Source organism: Cyprinus carpio, chromosome B8 (genome assembly GCF_018340385.1).
Source record: "Cyprinus carpio isolate SPL01 chromosome B8, ASM1834038v1, whole genome shotgun sequence".
In the NCBI taxonomy this organism is placed as follows: Eukaryota; Metazoa; Chordata; class Actinopteri; order Cypriniformes; family Cyprinidae; genus Cyprinus; species Cyprinus carpio.
In genome coordinates, this window is record NC_056604.1 from 28,892,353 (window position 1) to 28,913,014 (window position 20,662).

Here is a 20,662-nt window from a genome sequence, read left to right on the forward strand (position 1 = left end):
CAGACCAGACGGAGGTGGAGTGCAGCCCCAGCTCAGAGAACTCGGAGAAGCACAACCTGCTGGAGCAGCTGCAGTCGCGCTACAGACAGATGGAGGAGCGCATCACCTGCCCCATCTGCATCGACAACCACATCAAGCTGGTGTTCCAGTGCGGACACGCCTCCTGCATCGACTGCAGCGCCGCGCTCAAGACCTGCCCCATCTGCCGGCAGACCATCCGCGAGAGGATCCAGCTGTTCGTGTGACGGCTCTCCTGTCCGTCCTGTCCTGAGCCTCGTCATTCAGCCATGAAGCACTGGATGGCCAACCAATGGCTGCGTTTTGGGACCTGGTTTTGGATTGGTGTAGTCCTCTGAGTAGCATGTGGACATCTGCTCCCACCACCTACAGTATTACCGAGTGAAGAGGAGCTTATACACTTCGTGCCGCTGAAGAGCTAGATTATAGCGAACCGTAAAGCATACCCAGCATGCAACGTGAGCTGACGTGTCACGCTAAAAGCATCTCACGAAACCTGTAGGACCTGGGCCATATTTCACACTAAAATCCACAGGAAGAAATCATGTTGTGCAGGAAAAAGAAGATATTGAGATATTTAGTGCTGCAAAAAAATTATTTGATTTTGTGACATTCTTACCTTCAGTGCTCAAAATATTAAGTGTTTATGCATCATGGTAGTGCAGTATTTGTTTTACTCTAGCTTTAATTTATGCCAATAGAAACGTTTTTACAGAGAATATAAGGAATATTAATTCTCCTAGATTCATAATGTAATTTATTGCTTTTGTTCGTGTGATTTTAGGGTGAAATATGACCTGGTTGGTTTCCATCAGATCCCACCATATACGGTGATCCAGGGCTTGCTGCTTCAAACACTAACTTCATTCTGAGCCAAATCTGATGTACATTAAAGAGCAGCACTTCATCGCTCGTGTCTCAGCGTCCCTGAGAATGCCGTCGTTTGTCTGAGGGTGATGTCTTAACTCTCGCAGAGCTAGAACTTACACAAGCTTTCCACGAGCAACAGATATACATAATGCATGCTGGTGAGCGTATTATCTGCGTCATATATTGTGTCACGAATACCATTTGTAGTGTTATAAGTGCAGACGAGCTGTAATTTTTACCCATGTGTGATAAAGGCTCAGTGTCTGTGCGAGGGTCCGACTGAAAGACTCTTAATAGCATAATAGTAGATTTCATTTGTGGCAGCAAAGGTGCTGAATGCTTCCTAATACTAGGAGTTCTTTAGTTTTTCCTCAGGTTTATGCAAGTCAGTTCAACTCAAAATGCAAGAAATCACCCTCTGTAAACTTTATTAAACATGCAAACTTATCCACTGGCATTGCATGACATTATATAAAGAGTTTATTAGCCTAATATCTCCCAAAGTAATGCTTTGCCTAAATGTATTCTGAGATTGACATCACTTGTTTTGAACAATGAATTGGGAACTGTAGGTGATTGCACCGAGAGAACCTGTAGAATTTACAAATTTGCCATTTAAAGAAATCATCACTGCTGTCAGTATTTTAGTTTATGTGTATGGGTGTGTGTGTGTGTGTGTGTGAGTGAAACACAATGTAGAATTTATGAAAGAGTCGGCATATAAGGTAACTCTTTCCCATACACCAGTTCAAATGTCTGTCAAGCTCCAAAAAAAGGACCATCATCCAAATTGTGCGGTGGTGGTGGTGTAAGGATACTTAAAAATGCTTGATAAATAATAAGAAGAAGAACAGCAGGAGTCTGCAGTGGCAGGAGGGTGAGTAAATAAGAGAACCGTCATTTCTGAGAGAACTACTTCTGTATTGATTATTGTATTTCGCCTGCTATTATGATGTGAAAAATGTGTTAGAATGGCAGTTGGGTGTGTTTTGTCAGAAAGTGTATTTCACCATTGCTAGTTGAAATAATTTCCATGTTCTCCGTATCCAACATGAATTAGGCCTGTGAGTACTTCAGCATCGGTTCATATTCCTCATGACGTCTAATTGTCCATCGAGTGTTTTTGTTCCAGAAGGGCTTTACTGTGAGTTTATTTACGTGTCATTCTGTGATGGGCTCTTTTTATAGCTCCCTCTTTTGGGATAGCCAACACAAACATGTCGATTTGAATGTCTCGCTGTACGCCAACCGCTGCAGAGTTTTGCCGTTTGTAAGAAATGCGGTGGCGGTATTAGTGCCAAAATTTGTCTGTGTGTGTGTGAGAGAGAGAGAGAGAGAGAGAGAGCACACATGTGTACAAGAGCATTGTGTCCCTATGAAGCCTTTGTACAGGGCTGGACATTTCTAATGTGTTCAAACTGAAAGTTTGTGTAGTTCTTTTGCTTTTTGGATTGAGAGAACAGTGGTTTCATGTGACAGTCAGCCGTGACTTGTTAGAATAGAAGGATGGTGTGTTGTCTAGTTTTATTAGCTTATCTGCTAACAGCTCACAAGACACAACAGCTGCACAGAAGCCATCAGTTCTACTCAATATTACTGTTAATTCACTACACTTGCTGTTTCGTACATTATTCCTGTTTACGTTGGTTATTATAAGTATCCTGACGTTGTATATGGCAAAAACATGCCATAAATGTACCATCATGCATTGTGGCATCATTGGCTGGTGCTAGAATCAAAACTGGCTCCATTTCTCCAATAGTCAAAAGTCAAATTAACATCGGAAACAGTAATTTTGAAGAGAAATATAGAATTCAGTCACAATGTTTTTGTTGTTGTTATTTGATGGTCTCTTCGTGTAGAATATTGACAATCCAGAATTCATCTAGAAATGTTAATTTGTTTAGATAGTTTTAATAATATTGTCTGTGCTGTACATAATCATCATTCAAAAGTAAAGATATATGTGAGTTGTCAGCAGGTAAGGGCAAACACATGATAATGAACTACAAGTGGTTTTCTGATTTTACTTTAAGGAAAGTGTATTTCAAATTATTTAAGCAAAAAAATGTTACAAATTGTTTATACAGTTCATTACGTGGAGTTCTGATGTTGGCCTTACTGTCCATTTCCTATATTTATTTTGTTGTTTTTGTCACCATTTTTTTTTTTTTCAAGTTTTACTCTGTAAAAATATTTTGCAGTAAATATTGACCTGTTTTATAAGCATATATTTATGGTTTCGTTTTTTGGGTGCTGTAGCGGCGGGAGCTAAGGATCGTATCAATGAATAAAACAATGAGTTTTGTTTCAATATTGATATGAAAAGCGAGGTGTTTAGGCGAGTCATTTAGTGAAATGCACAGGAATATTGCCAGAGCTCAGAGGAACTTGGCAAGTCTAAGCTTCTACCGAAACTCACAGCGTCCTGCTCCTGGAGTTCAGCTCCAGCACACCTCCCTGAAGACCTTGCTTCGCTGCTTCAGGTGTGTTGAATTCATTTATCTGGACACCTTTGGTATCGACTGAACAAGAGTGTCTTTATGTCACTAAACACTTCAACATACATATGTATATATCCAAAAAAAAAAATGTATGGATCCTAAAACACAATCTGAATGACTAGATCATTACAAGCCAGTGTGTTTTATCAGGGTTAGAACTAAACTGCAGAACGGTAAAGAAAAGAATTAATAAATGATTACTAATTTAATAAATACATTAGAAAAATACATACATGGTCGGCTAAAATATGAATGATTTTATTATTGTGCAGTATACACAATTAAGATTTCCTCTTTTTTGCCTCTGTTTTGCCTGGCTTCTGAGTGTACTAAAAAATTTTCAGAGGTAAATCATTGACAATTACATTTTCAACAATATTTCAATGTAATTTATGAGATTTGTATTTTGAATCCAATTTTTTAATTGTAAAAGGCAAAAAGTTGATCACACTGATTTCAAAGTTAAGGATTCATTAGTCTGAATATACATTGAACCAAAAACTATCATAACATCTTAGTTGATAATCCAGTATACTTTATTTTTGACAAAACATCCCATGTTTCGGTCGTGACAGTAATGCTTTGGTAGCAACCACATGACATTACAGAATTTTACCTTGTGTACTAAAACATACTAAAATACACACACACACACACACACACACACACACACACACACAATAACTATACTAAAATGTTTATTTCTCCCAAATATGAGGATTATATGTTCTCTTTGGACATGGTTAGCTAGCACAGTTCTGAACAGTGGTATACATATAAAAGCAACATTTTATGGAATAACTCAAAGTCTGCTTAATTGCAGGGAAAAAGGTGTTTGGTGACATTCCTTAAAGTTACACACAGATTACTCTACTCACACCTTGTAGCCATGAGAGAGGCGGACACAGGAATATTTCCTGATCAGACATTTATGGGTTTAGTTAAAATCAGTCTCAGCCCATAGACTAAAACATACACTGTTTCAGAAGTAACATGAAAAATGCGGGACACTTTTTTTTTTTTTTTTTTACACAAAGTTTAATAATTTACAAAGAAAATATAAAATAAATATTTTTTGGAACTTAAAAAAAAAAGAATCAAGAAGATATTTTTTAAAACAACAATGGAAAAAAAATACAAAAATTATTTCAATATAATTTTCATAATTTGAAATTTAGCGGTTAGGGTTTGGGACAGCCACCTTACAATTGAAAGTACCCAATAAGTTATGATTTTATATATATTATGCTTATTAATATTTTAGATATTATTGTGGGTTTCAATAGATAATAGAATGATCTTAATAATAATCTAAGATTTGAATACATAAATGCTTTTTAAATGTTTTTTGGTTGTGGGACAGCAGTTTGCACCAATTCTGTAGAATGGCCCATACGCACATGGACTGTCATATTCAGCGATCATATGCTTGTCTTTCATCACTCGACAACTCAAGGGTATGAATGCCTTTTTAGCACCATTTTAAACTTGGGGTTAAATTCAGTATTTGCATTCATTATGTATACGTATATAAGCATCATTAAAAAAAAAATTTACTTTCATAATTGTAATTTTTAAAAATGTAGTGTTTAATCATATCTAAATATTTCTTCAAATGAAAAACTTAAAAATAAGTATGCAGGTATGACCTGCAATATTATATATACAATTTAATAAAGAGCCATACAGGTACCTATAGTGGGTTAACCATGGTATTACACATGAAAATTATTTTTTTTTCTGACCACAAAATTACTCTAATTAGTCTCTTTGCATTGGAATCCCTATTTTAACCTTAAATACTACACTTGTAATATGTAAGTAATAGAAATACTAGAAAAAATATTTTAAGTCATTAATGGACCATAATTATTGCACAAACAGTATTTAGTACCAAAAAATCTCCTTAAAATATGAAATAAATATTATTGAACTAAAATATAGAACATGTATTTAACTGAAAATAGTTAAGCTGTATGGTCACATTATAAGTATACAATACATGAGGGTTAAATCCAAGAAAACCATTTTAATGTTGCCTCTCCATCAGTCTCCAGAATAAAATGATACTGTAAATGTCATCGACATAATAATCAATGCATAATATGCTGTAACATTTACCAAAATTGTTGCAAATACCTGTATAATGAAGCTGCGTGTCTATTTTAATGAAACCCATTCAAATGAATTGTCACCGCTGGTTTGATTGGAGAGCTCCATGAACCACGTGACCGCGCGGCGACATCAAAGCTTGTGCAACTCTGTTTTTCAATGGCTCTGGCTTTAACCGAAGTGATACATTTCACGATTTATGCCACATTAAGTGCACCAAAACTGTATTTAGCTATTGTTTAAATTTTGTATGTTAAACTTACAAAATTTAAAAGCGGAGTCTGTTTTATATAGCAGAGTTGCCAATTCGGCGTGAGATTAGTGGTTCTAGCTTGAAAGCTCTAGAAGTAGCGTTCAGAAATTTAGTCTAATAATAATAAGAAGAAGAAGCTTAAGTAGAACATCAGTAAGTCGGCTTTTTTAAGCCAACTTAATAAATATAGACGTAAATCTGCTTTTAAAAGTATTCCATGTTCGAACAAGGAATGTGTGCTTGTTGTCTTCACACGTACTAAAGAAACGCGGTGGAAATGGCGCCTTAACACAGCCGGAATATACAAACGAAACGTGTTCAAAATTGCCGCCTTTTTAACGCGGAAAACAGTGTGGCACTTTTGGCCCTTTCCGCCTTCCATATTGGACAGGGCTCAACGTTTGCGTCCGACGTCATTGACGAGTTCCTGTCGTCGCCGGGTTATGACGTGCTCAGAGATCGCCATCATAAAGTTGCAGCACATTGCCGGAGACAGACACGAGTGACATGAGCTCTTAAGCGGCGGGGTTCATGAGGTTATAACGGCCTGTGACGCGTCTCCGTTGCTCGTACTGTGATCTAGAGCTGTTCGTGGTTTCGCGGCAGTGTGTTTGTGCGCGCTAGAGGTGAGTGCTCGTGTATGTGCGGCTCCTGACATCAGAAACACTGTTTACATGCGAGGCTTGTTGAGTTCAGCTGTGATTTTAGTGTGTGTCTTATTAAATGTGAGCGTAGGAAGCGTGTGCTGATGTATACATACATACAGCGCGTAATCGCTCTGTAAACACTCAGAATATTAATGTACTTTATGATTGTTTAGTGTTTCTGTGCCGGTTTATTGTCCAGACGCTCGCTTTTCATTAGCAGGTGTTTCTGATGGCTCTTTGATTCTAAAAAACCTGAAGTACAAGCGCTTCATTCTTCTTCAACTTCAGACACAAAACCACCTAACGTTAATAAATAGCTCATTAATGTCTTGACAGATTTATTCAGGTTCTTCACAGGGATAGGAAGGTAAGACTTCCTCCACTCTGCACTTCATCAGTGATGTTATATTCCTGTCAGGACACTGCACAGCAAGCCACAGTGTACACCAGGTGTTGTGTGAAGAAGCCCGAGGTGGTCTTGATGTGTGTGTGTGTGTGTGTGTGTGTGTGTGTGTGTGTGCAGGCCGATGGCGTCTGCCGGGGATGGCAGCGTGGACTCTAAAGCGGAGCTGAGCGCTCTGCTGGAGCAGTGGGAGAGAGAACAGCAGGGAGGCACGAATGAACTGCTCAACATACTGACCAAGTGAGAGATGCTGCACTGACCCCACATCAGTTACTGTACACGACCCCATGCAGGGTCACCTGACCTCACATCATCAGTTACTGTACATGGGTCACCTGACCCCACATCATCAGTTACTGTACACGACCCCATGCAGGGTCACCTGACCTCACATCATCAGTTACTGTACACGACCCCATGCAGGGTCACCTGACCCCACATCATCAGTTACTGTACACGACCCCATGCAGGGTCACCTGACCTCACATCATCAGTTACTGTACACGACCCCATGCAGGGTCACCTGACCTCACATCATCAGTTACTGAACAACACTGCTTTAGAGTTGCCTCCAGACCTTAAATACATCTCGCTAAAGGACAGCTGGGGCCTGATGTATAAGCGTTGCACTTTTCCACGCACTTTTTCCATATTTAGATTAAATATGACACTCCAAATAATGAGTACTGAAAATTCATGAAATTATTATCCAGATATTAAATATTTGTAGTGGATGTGCTGCTTTTGAGCAATTTTTTTGTTGCATGTTTGAAGGAGACTGTTTTGTTATACACGCGGTGAGTCTGACAGTTATTTACACTGCAAAAAAATAAGGCCTATCTCTTTCCATTCAAACACAGGCTATAAACATTGTAAAATATGTTTACCTTATAGGAGAAATTGCATAAATTTGAATAGCAGTGTGATGTCTCAAAACACATTTATAGTCCGTATCTCATATTTTCCTAACGTTATTTTTTATTGTGTACTTCTTGTAAGTACATGTGTAATTTTATGTTCTCTGTACCTAAACGCTTTTATCTTGGCCAGGTCGCCATTGCAAATGAGAAACTGGTTAAATAAAGGTTAAATAAAAAAATAATAATAATAATAAATGCATATTAAAACTAGGCGTTGTAAGCTCCATATATGGCTATTTCAGGGAGGAGTCGGGTGGAGATGCATGTGCACACAATCTTCCGCTGAAGGGGTATTACAAAGGGAGTTTTGAGCAGGTTCTGGCGTATGCATGGCTTTATAAATCTGAAAACCTTTGTACGTACGGAAAATCCAGCTTTTGTGCATACGCACACATTTAGGATGAAATCTATGTGAAGTTTTATACATGAGGCCCCAGCTGAAGTTCTGCTGTTGCATTCTTGTGCATGAGAATTAGGGCTCTCAAGAAATTATGAATTTTATTAATTACGTGACGTGCCGATCGATTAATCTAAATAATCACGTATCAGTTTTGTTTTTTTCTATTTGTTCAAACTTTACAAATGAGTCATTAAATCATTGTACACGTAGCAAGGTTTTTAAAAAGCTAGTGTTAGAGGCCTTTTTTGCTTTTGTTAATTATTTAATAAATTAAAAGAAAACAAATAGGTAGAATACAAAAAAGATTAGAGAAGCTAGTATTAGTTTAAGAAAACAAGCAGTTAGTAAATGAATAGAGTGCAAGTCTAAAAGAGGCTAATTTTATTTTTTTTAAGAATAGAATTAGATTAGAGAGTGCTAGAGTAATGTATTGTAACGTGCTCTTATTTTGTGTCAGTTTTAGTTCAGATAAGTACTAAACAGTCAAGCCTTCATCTCCTCTTTTTCCCAACGGAGTAATATTTAAGCAGAAATTAAGGGTCCTTCACAGTCACACAGAACATGTTTTTGTGTTTAGAGAGAGTTCTGACTGCTGTTTTTAGAATGTAAAAATGAATTAATTTATGAATGCCTCTCAAGTGTTAATGTGGTCATATCAGTGATGTGTTGAATCTCTGAAATTTCGGAGCTTGTTGAAAGGGAGACGGAGGAGTATCACAAGGCTGATCCTGACCCGTTTGATGACCGCCACCCAGGTGATCACGTCTGACACGTCATCATCGTTTACTGCGGTGTTGTCACCCGGATATAAAAATAATAACTATGACTTCTTGCTTTGCTCTGAGGGCGGGCGGACCCAGAGTGCATGTTGGGACACCTGTTGAAAATCTTGTTCAAGAATGATGATTTTATGAATGCGGTAAGGTGGATGCGTAATCATGTTATGTTTTGAATTGTGACTGAATTCACATTTCCATCATGGATTGAATTTTATACATTTCAGTAGTGGGTTCCAGCGCGGTGGTTAACCATGCACATGCTCACTGGTTACACACTTTATGTGAATATTGTTATTATAATAATATTAGAATTATAATGTCTTTGTGAGTGTACGTGTAAAGAATTGGTTATGTCTTAAGTAAACTCAGACCATTTGGAAAATATAATATTGATACAAAACATTAAGTAATGCGGGACTTCATAAGTAAATAAAAGACTAAACTACAATAACTGTTATGGTCTTGTTATATTTCGTTTAAATAATATTTCGACTGGGTGCTGTGGCGCTATACATAGTGTCTATAAGTAGAGATTTCTGTGTCTTGTCTATATTTTATTCTTTAAAAGCGCCTAGAAGTGGTTTGCTTAGTCTTACCTACCCGGCAATCACGTGCACATACTCTTCATTACGGAAGCTGTGCTTTATGCTAAGTAGGACTATCTAACAGAATAAAATAATCAAATGTAGAAATAAGTGTACGTAGCCTTTGACAAAGCATTTATTAAATATGCTTCCGTTCCTTTTAAAGCTACAAAAGTCATTCAGTCGAGAGAAGTGAGTGATTGTTATCTTTTGTTCTTTGATTAATATTGACACAGACAGCAGGTATATTAGGCTGCTGTCACTTTAAGACCGAATATGAGATCCAGTATATGTACAGATCCAATTTTTTTCCAAATTGTTTACAATCACTGACAATTACCTTAAATTGATATTTGATTGATTCGTTATTATTGTCACGTGATGTCATCCTTTTGCCTGGCCCTACAAATATATTTTGAGGCAGTGTATGTACTTATGCTGCTGTAAGCAAGCCGAGCAGCCCTCTTGAGTATGTGGTTTATTTTTGTGCTTGAATAGCTTGTGAACTCGTACGTGATGAGCAGCCGTGAGGTGGCGCTGAACACCGCTGCATGCAGACTGCTGATGAACATCATGCCTGGCCTCGAGACGGCTGTGGTCTTTCAAGAGAAGGTACTCTGAGCCTTGTATTTCTCTCTCTTTAGAATCAGATCATGGGTTATGTATCCTCACAGCTGCGTGCAGGTTGTAAACGTGTGTGTGTGTGTGTGTGTGTGTGTGTGTGTGTGTGTGTGTGTGTGTGTGTGTGTGTGTGTGTGTGTGTGTGTGTGTGTGTGTGTGTGTGTCCCTGACAGGAGGGGATTGTGGAGCGATTGTTTAAGTGGGCTCAGGAGGCAGAGCAGCCCCTCCGAATCTACGCCACAGGCCTGCTGGCAGGAGCCATGGAGAACCAGGACATCGCCGCCAACTATCGCGAGGAAAACTCTGTACTGGTGAGTCCAGGAGCAACATGACAGTGATTCGTTCCTGAATCAATCAACTGTTTAAATGATTTGGTTCAGTCGCAATGACTCACTTATTAACAGCGGTTTGCTGCCACCTACTGGCGATATTAATTTCACACTTAAAGTGTCTCTATGGAGTCAAAATCAGGGCCACATATATGTGCAAAAGAATTGAAGTATTGCAAAAGAAAATGAAAGTATGGAGAAAAAATAAATGTGCTTTTTGCAAACAAAAATAAAGAATTGCAAAAGAAAATGAAGTACTGCAAGAAAAAAAGTTGAAAATATATTATGCAGCCTATTTGAAAAACAGCCATGGGTAAAATTACCCCGTGACTGTTCTAGTGTTAATATAATAATTTAATAATGTAGCAGATTTTTTTTTTAAATTTCTTAATTCAAAATAAAATATTTTTAGATACCTCTCTGATAATCCTAGGTTGCTATGGTCACCTGGGTTTGTTTACACAGAGAAATATAAAGAATTTTAAAGAATAAAGAATTTTAAACCAAAAAGACTCGAGCTTAATTTTTTCAGTCTTACAGTGACAGTCATTTCTTTATTTATGCCAGGAGTTATGTTAAATGAAAAATGAAGTCGAGATCGATATGACGCTTGAGTCTTAGACCTTTTTAATGATGTAAGTTAATAACTTCATAATCTTTTACTTTAAAATTAGCAGTAACTGTGAACTAATGTAAAGGAAGAACGCTGTACGCTGGCGTCCTCCCACAGGTTAAGAGATAACACTGTTAATACACATGCAGTTAACCAATTGAAACATACACATTTTAATGCAATAAAAGTGTGCACATTGAGAGAAATAAACAGCAGATGTTCATGGTAACAACTTCTTTAACTTGAGCAAACGCTGCTAATACACACATACATTTGTTAATAAAGTTAATAAAATGAAAACATGCATGTTTTAATGTTAGTGAATAAAAGGAAACGATCCAGCCACATGCCTCTGCTCATGACGGTACCTGGATCAGTGAGCTGCGTCTCGGGCCGATGATGTCACTTCCAGGGAGGCGTGCCCAGGCCTGTTGTACACACCCCCGTCCCTTGACTCCACCCCCATGTCAAAACCGTGCCAGAAAGTGAGATGCACAGAAACGTGAAGCGCAAACGGAAAAATGGTATCGCAAGCTCAAACTTGACTGAAACACAAAATAAAAGCAGCGTTGCAAATAAATTAGTAGATATAGCCATGCAAAATATGTATTATATACATATATGTATGTATATGTAAAATAAACATTGATTTTGCACTGTTTCATTTATATTTTGCAATTCTTTATTTTTGTTTGCAAAAAAGTTTTCTCGCAATACTTCTTTTGCAAGTATATGTGGCCCTGTTTTGACCCCATATATTGCCATTTAAAAAAATTATAATTTCAAATATCAGTATTCAAATGAATCAACCATTTAATTGATTCGGTTCAATCGCAGTGACTTATTAAAAGTGAATCGCTGCCACCTACTGGCGGTTTTAATTTCACATTTAAAGCATCTCTTCATTTTTAAAAAAAAATAATAATAATTTCAGTTATCAGTATTCAACATTTTAAAATATCAAAACATTGTTTATGCATTTATAACTGCAGGTTAAAGTGTCCCATGTCCCTCTGAGCTGAATTAAACAGTATCTAAATGCATGTAAATGCCTCTTCAGATGCAGCTTCTGTGTGTTGTCTGCAGTGCAAAGATGAATTTTGTTGATATTGATTTCATTTGTTTGGGAAACAACTAAAACGTCTTATTGTTATTCTAATTAACTGATTAAATGTAAGAATTTGACTCAAAAGATGATGCTCAAAAAATTGCTTTAAATGCCCATAAAAGGTAAAAATAATTTAAAACATTTAATTCATGTGCTGTTCTGACATGGGCTTTTTCTGCTCACCAACACATGAAGCGCGCACTACAAAACAGTGCCTGCTTACTGGACTAAGTTATCTTTATTAAGTTATACTATCGAAACACACAAGATTTACATGTAGTTGGTTTACACCGAGTCTGTTTTTGCTGTGTTTTAAAGTGAAGCACACACTTGTTTCAGACGATCAGCTCGTGATCCGGTGTTTTCTGCATCTCAGAACGGCTCCGTTCACACTGAATAAATGCAGTCAACGCATTTATTTCGGATTCTGTGAGTTTAGCATGCATTTAAGAACACAACAGACACCAGTTATGCTTTATTTTCGCGGCGGATGATTACAGCATTTCACAGATTTGTAGTGAGTGTGTTTTTGTAAGCCTGTTTTCACTGAAGCTGGAGTTTCCTTCAAAATAAAAGCTCTACTGCGCATTCTGTCAAAATAAATGCTTAAAGTGCAGTATGAAGTGCTGACAGATAGCGGTTTAAACACAGTCTGAAAACAAACACAGGCTTTGTTTTTATAGTAAAACCTTATAGTAATAGTAAAACCCACATGACAGAATCGTGATAAAATCATGATGTTATATCTTTACCCTATCGCTCACTCCTAGTCTTAGCTAAATGAGTGACATTAACACATTAATGCAATTTATTATATTTATGTTTTTCTGTTTAAAGCTGTATGGCTTTGTATGTAGGAATTAAGAGTATGGAGTGAATATAAAGATGAAAAAGTATAGAAAGGATTGGATTTGATATGGATGCCTACAGTTTTTACTTTTGGTCAGTGTAATATTTGAAGGAGCATAATACATTTATATTTGTTTGTACCGATGCAACTTCATATTACATGAGAGGAGAGACTGAATGCAGAGATATGAAAGAAGCAAAGTTAGCACTGTTTTCTGCTTCGGTTCTGCTGATGAGACCTCGTTATTAAAAATCATTCGACCTGTCACCATCAAGCTTTCCAGAGATTAGTGCACTAAATAGATGGGAGCCCTAGATAGTGATATAGAACCGAACGATAGCCCTAGCTGCTGTTAATGATGGTTTGATGAGTGTCAATATAAACGTGCTGTTTGTTGACTAAGAAGCTAAGAATTTTTTTTAGATGTTTTAACTGATGCTTTTACTGCTATTTAGTGTCCATATAATTGAACGGAAGCTCAAAAATCAGTGTTTGTGTCGCAGGTTCCTTTAATGCTGCAGAGACTGAGGGAGCTTCAGGAAAAGGAGGCGGAGAACAGGAAGGACAGTAAGCGTCCAAGCAAGAGTCTGGCTCCACTGCTGCCGCTGGACGAGGAGGCCGTGGACGGAGAGTTCGCTCCTAACGCTCACTCGGAGAATCACGACTCGAGACGAACCGACTCTGACGGTGAGCTGCAGCCCGTGTCTGCTGCGAGGAGCGTGGGGAGAGGTAACGCAGGCATGAAGGGCCTGATGAAGCCCGCTGCGGCAGTCCCTCTAGAGCTGGACGAAACAGACGGCCCAGTGGAGGGCATGAGGAACTGGAGGAAGAAGGAGAACGGCGGCAAAGTGAAGCAAAAGCTGAACTTCTCGCTGCCAGAGCCGGAGCGCAGCTTCAGTGAGCTGTCCAACAGCAGCTGGACTGAGATGAGCCCGTGGGTGATCGGAAACAACTACCACCTGCATCCGCTCACAGCTGGAATAGAGCAGCGCCTCATCCTCCAGTATCTCACCCCGCTGGGAGAATACCAGGAGGTAACGTCAGAGACTTCATATGTCAGAAGACATATCCTTTTTAGGGATGTAACGATATTATCAATATCAGTGTCTCAGAATAGAAATGTCACTTGAAGATTTGAAACGATAGGGCTTTTGGGCAAAAGGTTTTTGTTTTGGGCACATTACATGTTAAACAAACTAAAACCGAAAGCACAATATGGCTTTATCCCTTCATCAAGTCTGTTTTTGCTGTGAAGCACACACTTGTTTCAGACGATCAGCTCGTGATCCGGTGTTTTCCGCGTCTCAGAACGGCTCCGTTCTCTCTGAATGAATGCAGTCAGAGCATTTATTTCACATTCTGTGGGTTTAGCGCGCATTTAAGAACGCAACAGCCACCAGTTATGCTTTTTCACGGCGGATGATTACAGTATTTCACTAGATTTGTAGTGAGTGTTTTTGTAAGCCTGTTTTCACAGAAGCTGGAGATTTCCTTCAAAATAAAAGCTCTATTGTGCTTTCTGTCAAAATAAAAGCTTAAAGAGCAGTATGAATCGCTGACAGATAGTGGTTTAAACACAGTCCAAATATCTCTTTCAAGTGTAGAAATTAGCAAAGAAGTTATGTAATTTTCCTTCTGTAGGGTAAAGCAAAAATACACCTGTGAAATATTCATTTTGATTTATTTTACAGCAATTGTTTTACAATATATGGCTATTATTGTCGTTGTTATTATTATTATTATTATTATTATTATTATCATCATCATTCTATTCTAATTAGTTTGTCTTCCTCAAACCCCAGTGTGAGTGTAATTTAGACTGAGACAGTAGATCACAAATAAAAATTAAATTAAATTAAATTTATTTTTTTAGTTTAGGATTTTATTTTATGCGAATTGAATTGCATTCAGGCTATCAATTTTTACCTATCATGTGTTCCCGGGGAATCGAACCCACAACCTTGCGCTTGTTAATGCAATGCTCTACCACTTGAGCTACAGGAACACTAGAGTCAAAAAGAGTCTCCTTTAAAGTTCAGCTACAAGTCAATTCACTGACTTCTTTCTGACTGAAGTTTTCTTAGTTGGAGCTCTTAATTTTTGAATAATTTAACTTTAACATGTACAAAATTGTCATTTTCATTTTTTGCACCTCTCTTTCAGTGCAGGAATAAAATCGATGCGTTTGCATTTGTAGGCAATGGTGCATCTTTCAAGAGAACGTTACTTATCCACATATCACTCTGCAAAACAACATGCTCTCCCTTCTGTTTTTGTTCATGTTGTTCCACTTTCTTTGTTTTTAAGCCTGTGTAAATGTCCTATTTTATTATATTAAGATGTGAGCTCAAGGAGTTTGATTTCTCTGTTTGTGTGTGCAGTTGTTGGCTGTCTTCATGCAGCTCGGAGCTCGTGAGCTGCTGATGCACTACATGGACCTCAAACAAACGAACGACGTTCAGCTCACGTTTGAAGCCCTGAAGGTACCTGACTCAATGTTTCTCGTGATCACCAAAACCTTGATCTCAAGATTAATGCATAAAAATAAATAGATTTGAGGACTAATAAAATGTGCCTGTGTGTGATTTGCTTTGTAAAGTTTAAACACTAGGAAGAGTTTTAGTTAAGGTGCTGTAAGCATTACATTTTAAACTCACTTTTGCCATAAAAATAGCCTTTGGTGCTCAAACCTATTATAAAATCTTCATTTGAACCTCTAGCACTCTCTATTCTAACACTTTTATCTATTTGTTTTCTTTATTTATTATAAAAAATTACCCTCTAATACTGTTAATTTTTTTTTTCTATTGTCTACTTGTTTATTTTTATATAAAAAACGCTTGTGTGCTGCGTTAGGTTAACTGAGACTTATTACAACACTTGCATATCATTGCTCTTTTGTTGATTTCGATTGCTTCTATTGTCCTCATTTGGAAGTCACTTTAGATAAGTGTCTGCTAAATGACTAAATGTAAATATAAAATGTGGAATAAAGAATGAAATCAATAAAGATCTTCAGACTTGCACCAAACATACAGTCTGAAGCCCTTCCTGCAAAGCTCCTGAGAAACTCTGCTCAAGTGCACCGAGGACAAAAGCTGCTTTAAACACAGAGCATGCTCCACCAAATGATGATTTAATTTAGTTAATAGAAGTTAACTGATAAAGAAAACCTACTTATGACTTTATTTCTGACAGCATTTTTACACAAGTGTCTCAATCTTTTAACAGCTCTGCAGCTTTGCAGGAAGGTTTCTTGAAGCGTCTCGGAGACACAGTTCTTCTGGATTGAGTCTGTCTCAGTGTGTTCTGTTTCTTCATGTGACTCCAGACAGACTGATGATGATCAGATCACATCTCTGTGTGCAGCACAACACTCTCACTGCATTATTAACATTAATGACTAAATGAATGATTGGAAATGTGAACTGATATTTCCTTCTGACACACTACAGCACAAGATAGAAATAACTGACTTAAATACTGAAGACACTAGTGTTCTGATCATTTTGGCCAGTACTGTATTTAAATATCTTGATGACACCATGATTATTTGACAGATTTTTATTCTGTTCTTGGGTGTCAATTTACTTGTTTCCTCCTCCTTCTCTCTGTCTTTCAGTATCTTGCGTCTCTCCTCCTTCATAAAAAGTTTGCTGCCGAGTTTGTTGCGCATGGAGGAGTGCCAAAGTTACTGGAGATCCCGCGGCCCTCCATGGCTGCCACCGGCGTCTCCCTGTGCCTCTATTACCTCGCATACAACCAGGACGCTATGGAGAGGGTAAGATGCTGTCCTGATTCAGTGATCACAGCCAGAGCTCTTCTGTGTCTTACTGTTGTGTGTGTCTGCTTCCTCCGGCTGTGTCAGGTGTGTATGCTGCCGCATTCGCTGCTGTCGGAGGTGGTGAGCTACACGCTGTGGCTCCTGGAGTGCTCTCACGCCTCCGGCTGCTGCCACGCCACCATGTTCTTCTCCATCTGTTTCTCCTTCAGAGCCGTGCTCGAGCTCTTCGACCATCAGGACGGCCTGCGGCGGCTCGTCAACCTGGTATGCACTTCTTTGAGTTTGCACAGGGATCACTACATGCTGCAAAAATAAAATAAAAACGCATGCAAATTAAGAAAACATCTTCGTCAATTTAACTACACACGCGCTACAAATAAGGCACAGACCACTTCAGAAATGTTTAAGGGAACCACAAAGTGTTGAACATGGCTGGGACATATTTATCAGTGTTTGCTCTGAAAGGTGAGCTTTTTATTTTAACTTCCTGCTCATATGAATCCTTAGAGCTGCTGCTTTTTGATAATGTTAAAAAACGGGGCTAATTTTGTGTTTGTTGGGATAATTTTCTTGTAGTCTGTGCTACTTTGACGTTTCTTAATTCGTTTGTGCTGTGAGTATTTGTGCTGTCAAACTGAAGATGATGTTTTCTTGATTTAGAAAGACAAAACAACAAAGAGAGATACTCCACCCAAAACACCAGTTACTTGTCCCCAAAAACTGTTACTTTCTTCAGTGGAACTTATTTTGAGAAATGTCTCTGTTTTTGTTTTCTCCATGTATTGGAAGTCAGTGGGCTCCAGTGTTGTTTATCATACAGGTTTGTAAGCACATGAGCGTGAGTCAATGATGAGCTTTCATCTTTGGGTGGAGTGTCTCTTTAAAGAGAGACGGGTGTAGTCCAAGATGAAGGTCAGCCTGTAAAGGGCTGGTGGTCATTGATAAACTGGGCGTGGTGATGATGATGATATGAGTTCATATTTCTATACATACACTACCAGTCAATAGTTTTTGAACCGAAAGATTTTTAATGTTTTTAAAGAAGTCTCTTCTGCTCATCAAGCCTGCATTTATTTGATCCAAAATACAGCACAAGCAGTAATATTGTGAAATATATTTACTATTTACAATAACTGCTTTCTGTTTGAATATACGTGTAATTTATTTCTGTGATTTCAAAGCTGTATTTTTAGCATCATTTCAGAAATCATTCTAATATTCTGATTTGCTGCTAAAAAAAACATTTATTATTATTATTATTATTATTATTATTATTATTATTATGCTGAAAGCTGTTGAGTAGATTTTTATTTTATTTTTTCCCCAGGTCTCTTTGAATAGAAAGTTCAGATGAACAGCATTTATCTGAAATAGAAATCTTTTTTTTAACATTATAAATGTCTTTATCATCACTTTTGATCAGTTTAAAGCATCCTCTTTTAATCACTATTATTATTTAGAATTAATATTTTTCCATATTTAGTATTATAAGGCTTATGCTTTCTGTCCTAAATGGTTTTGGTGTGTTAAGGTTTTGCAAATTGTGTTGGAAGAACAGAATATTTTTCCCCTCTCTCTTGTAGTTATGTCGTATGATGTTACCAAAATAATGTTGTTAAAGGGTTAACTTTGTACGTACAAGAGTAATAGATGATAAATGTGACCCTGGACCTCAAAACCAGCCTTAAGTCACTGGGGTATATTTGTAGCAATAGACAACAATACATTGTATGGGTCAAAATTATTGATTTTTCTTTTATGTTTTTTAAATTAATTTTTCTTTAAAAGAAACATTTTTGATTTTTCTTTAAAAGATCGTGTTCCATGAAGATATTTTGTACATTTCCTACCATAAATATATCAAAACTTAATTTTTGATTAGTAATATGCATTGCTAAGAACTTCATTTGAACAACTTTAAAGATGATTTTCTCAATATTTAGATTTTTCTGCTCCCTCAGATTCCAGATTTTCAAATAGTTGTATCTCAGACAAATATTGTCCTCCTAACAAACCACACATCAATGAAGAGATTATTTATTCAGCTTCAGATGATGTATACATCTCAATTTAAAAAAAATTGACCCTTCTGACTGGTTTTGTGCTCCAGTGTCACAAATGTCGATAGATATTCTAATCTGGTCCAGACTGGTATTGAGACGGACACACTGATTGGATGCAGAGGTTAGTTTGTATGTTTTGTCAGTGTTTAGTACTCTGTCCTCCTCCTCTCAGGGTGTTTGTGTTCTGTAGATCAGCACTCTGGAGATCTTGAACCCAGAGGACCAGGGAGCACTGTTGAGTGACGATGAGATCTTCTCAAGCAGACAGACTGCAAAACACACCTGCATGGCGCTGCGCAGGTATTTTGAGGCTCACCTGGCCATTAAAGTCGAGCAGGTCAAACAGTCGCTGCAGCGAACAGAGGGAGGAGCGCTGATACACCCGCAGCCTTATTACAAGGTACAGCTGTTTAACACACTACCGCTGTAAGACATTACACTGCCAGATCCTTACTACAGCAGCCACATCACTGTGCTACCTGCTCATGTTTGCATGGTTTGTTGTCTGAAATGTACTTTGTGGTTGTCAGTGTTGGGGTAATGCATTACAAGTAACGCAAGTTAAGTAATCGGACTACATTTAAAAAAAAAAAAAAAAAGAAGAGATTCAGTATTCCTCATAATGAATAAAAACAGTGCAAACTCAAAATATGATACAAACCTGCAATAATTAAATGTTAAAAATCCCAATTTATTAACCTATGTCTTTGCTGCTGACCTTCGATGAGCCAATGCAATCATACTAATAAACAAAATTTACTTTAGATAAACAATTTTTCTTTTCTTTTTTTTATTGCTGAAGAGTGTTGATCTTTTTTTGTGCAAGGCCAATGTCCTGCTTTGTAAGCTAAAAATGAGGTCTCTGGGAATGCTTGTAAATTGTTGACGTTTTAATTCTTTTTTGTGTGTGTGTGTGTGTGTGTGTGTGTAAATGTTGGTAGGCTTGCTCCTACACCCATGAGCAGGTGGTAGAAATGGTGGAGTTCCTGATTGATTTTGGACCAGCACGCTTGTACTGGGAGCCTGCCGAGGTCTTCCACAAACTGTCCTGTGTGCAGCTCCTTTTGCAGCTCATTTCTATCGCCTGTGACTGGAGAACATACTACGGCAGGTGAGGACCTGCTAAGAGTGGTGTGGGAGAAACCGATGTAAATGGAGCCTCACAAAGTTGCAACAAGTTATTTGTTTGTTTTGCTGTAAACATTGTGACGGTAAAACGAATCTTCCTGTCCTGTCAGCCGCTATTCTGTGCGGCGGTGCACACTGTGAGACAATACGAAGCTTGTCAAATCTGCATCCCGTTCAGCAGCGGCAGCTCTTAAAGTAATAGCAGCCAAATAACCTCATAACCTGATGACTGTCATCAGAACAAAAGAAAAAAAAAAAAAAGAGGAAATCATTAACTTTTGTAGCTTTAAGGATTCATATATATTTAATTTAGAATTTAGTGTTTGATAGCTTTATTCAATTTCTGTATTTTTCATACTTGCTGATGGGAATTTATTAAAATGGGTTCATGTGAAGATTGTTTGAAGTCTAATAAATGTTCAAATTTCCAGGAGACATCACTAGTATTGATATCAGTGATACTCGCCTTTAGTCTTAAAAAGATGCCATAAAACGAACTGTATTTATTTCAACATTAATTCGAAGATTGAATGTGGAATAATTGCAAAGTAAAAGTATATTTAAAAACGGTAATGTTAGGTGGGAATAATCAATATTAATTTTAGAAAAAATGTGCCATTTAATTAATTTCGATTAATCTATTTTAAATGTGTCAAAGGCTTGTGTTTGTTTGTTT

General features: G+C 37.6%; 2 protein-coding genes and 1 long non-coding RNA gene across 9 annotated transcripts in view; 2 read left to right on the forward strand and 1 right to left on the reverse strand.

Moving 5' to 3' along the window:
* The window catches only part of mib2 (MIB E3 ubiquitin protein ligase 2), an 89,402-nt gene extending 86,283 nt beyond the window's left edge, over positions 1 to 3,119 (forward strand). For 5 of the 6 annotated variants that reach the window (XM_042729056.1, XM_042729050.1, XM_042729052.1 and 2 more), the window contains one exon: positions 1 to 3,119. In XM_042729056.1, coding sequence (XP_042584990.1) covers positions 1 to 245 — 245 coding nt within the window. In that variant the 3' untranslated portion in view covers positions 246 to 3,119. The other variant, XM_042729051.1, reaches the window with a different exon arrangement.
* LOC122138142 lies at positions 2,024 to 10,289 on the reverse strand. Its single transcript, XR_006155346.1, has 2 exons — positions 10,184 to 10,289; positions 2,024 to 2,196 (listed from the first exon to the last, which is right to left on the reverse strand). It is a non-coding gene; the product is annotated as an uncharacterized LOC122138142 (long non-coding RNA).
* The window catches only part of LOC109061422 (DDB1- and CUL4-associated factor 1-like), a 27,704-nt gene continuing 13,200 nt past the window's right edge, over positions 6,159 to 20,662 (forward strand). For both annotated transcript variants that reach the window (XM_042729038.1, XM_042729039.1), the window contains exons 1-12: positions 6,159 to 6,383; positions 6,927 to 7,048; positions 8,807 to 8,882; positions 8,973 to 9,046; positions 9,989 to 10,102; positions 10,285 to 10,422; positions 13,515 to 14,045; positions 15,393 to 15,494; positions 16,634 to 16,792; positions 16,880 to 17,059; positions 19,049 to 19,258; positions 19,800 to 19,969. In XM_042729038.1, coding sequence (XP_042584972.1) covers positions 6,932 to 7,048; positions 8,807 to 8,882; positions 8,973 to 9,046; positions 9,989 to 10,102; positions 10,285 to 10,422; positions 13,515 to 14,045; positions 15,393 to 15,494; positions 16,634 to 16,792; positions 16,880 to 17,059; positions 19,049 to 19,258; positions 19,800 to 19,969 — 1,871 coding nt within the window. In that variant the 5' untranslated portion in view covers positions 6,159 to 6,383; positions 6,927 to 6,931. The remainder of the gene's footprint in view (positions 6,384 to 6,926; positions 7,049 to 8,806; positions 8,883 to 8,972; positions 9,047 to 9,988; positions 10,103 to 10,284; positions 10,423 to 13,514; positions 14,046 to 15,392; positions 15,495 to 16,633; positions 16,793 to 16,879; positions 17,060 to 19,048; positions 19,259 to 19,799; positions 19,970 to 20,662) is intronic.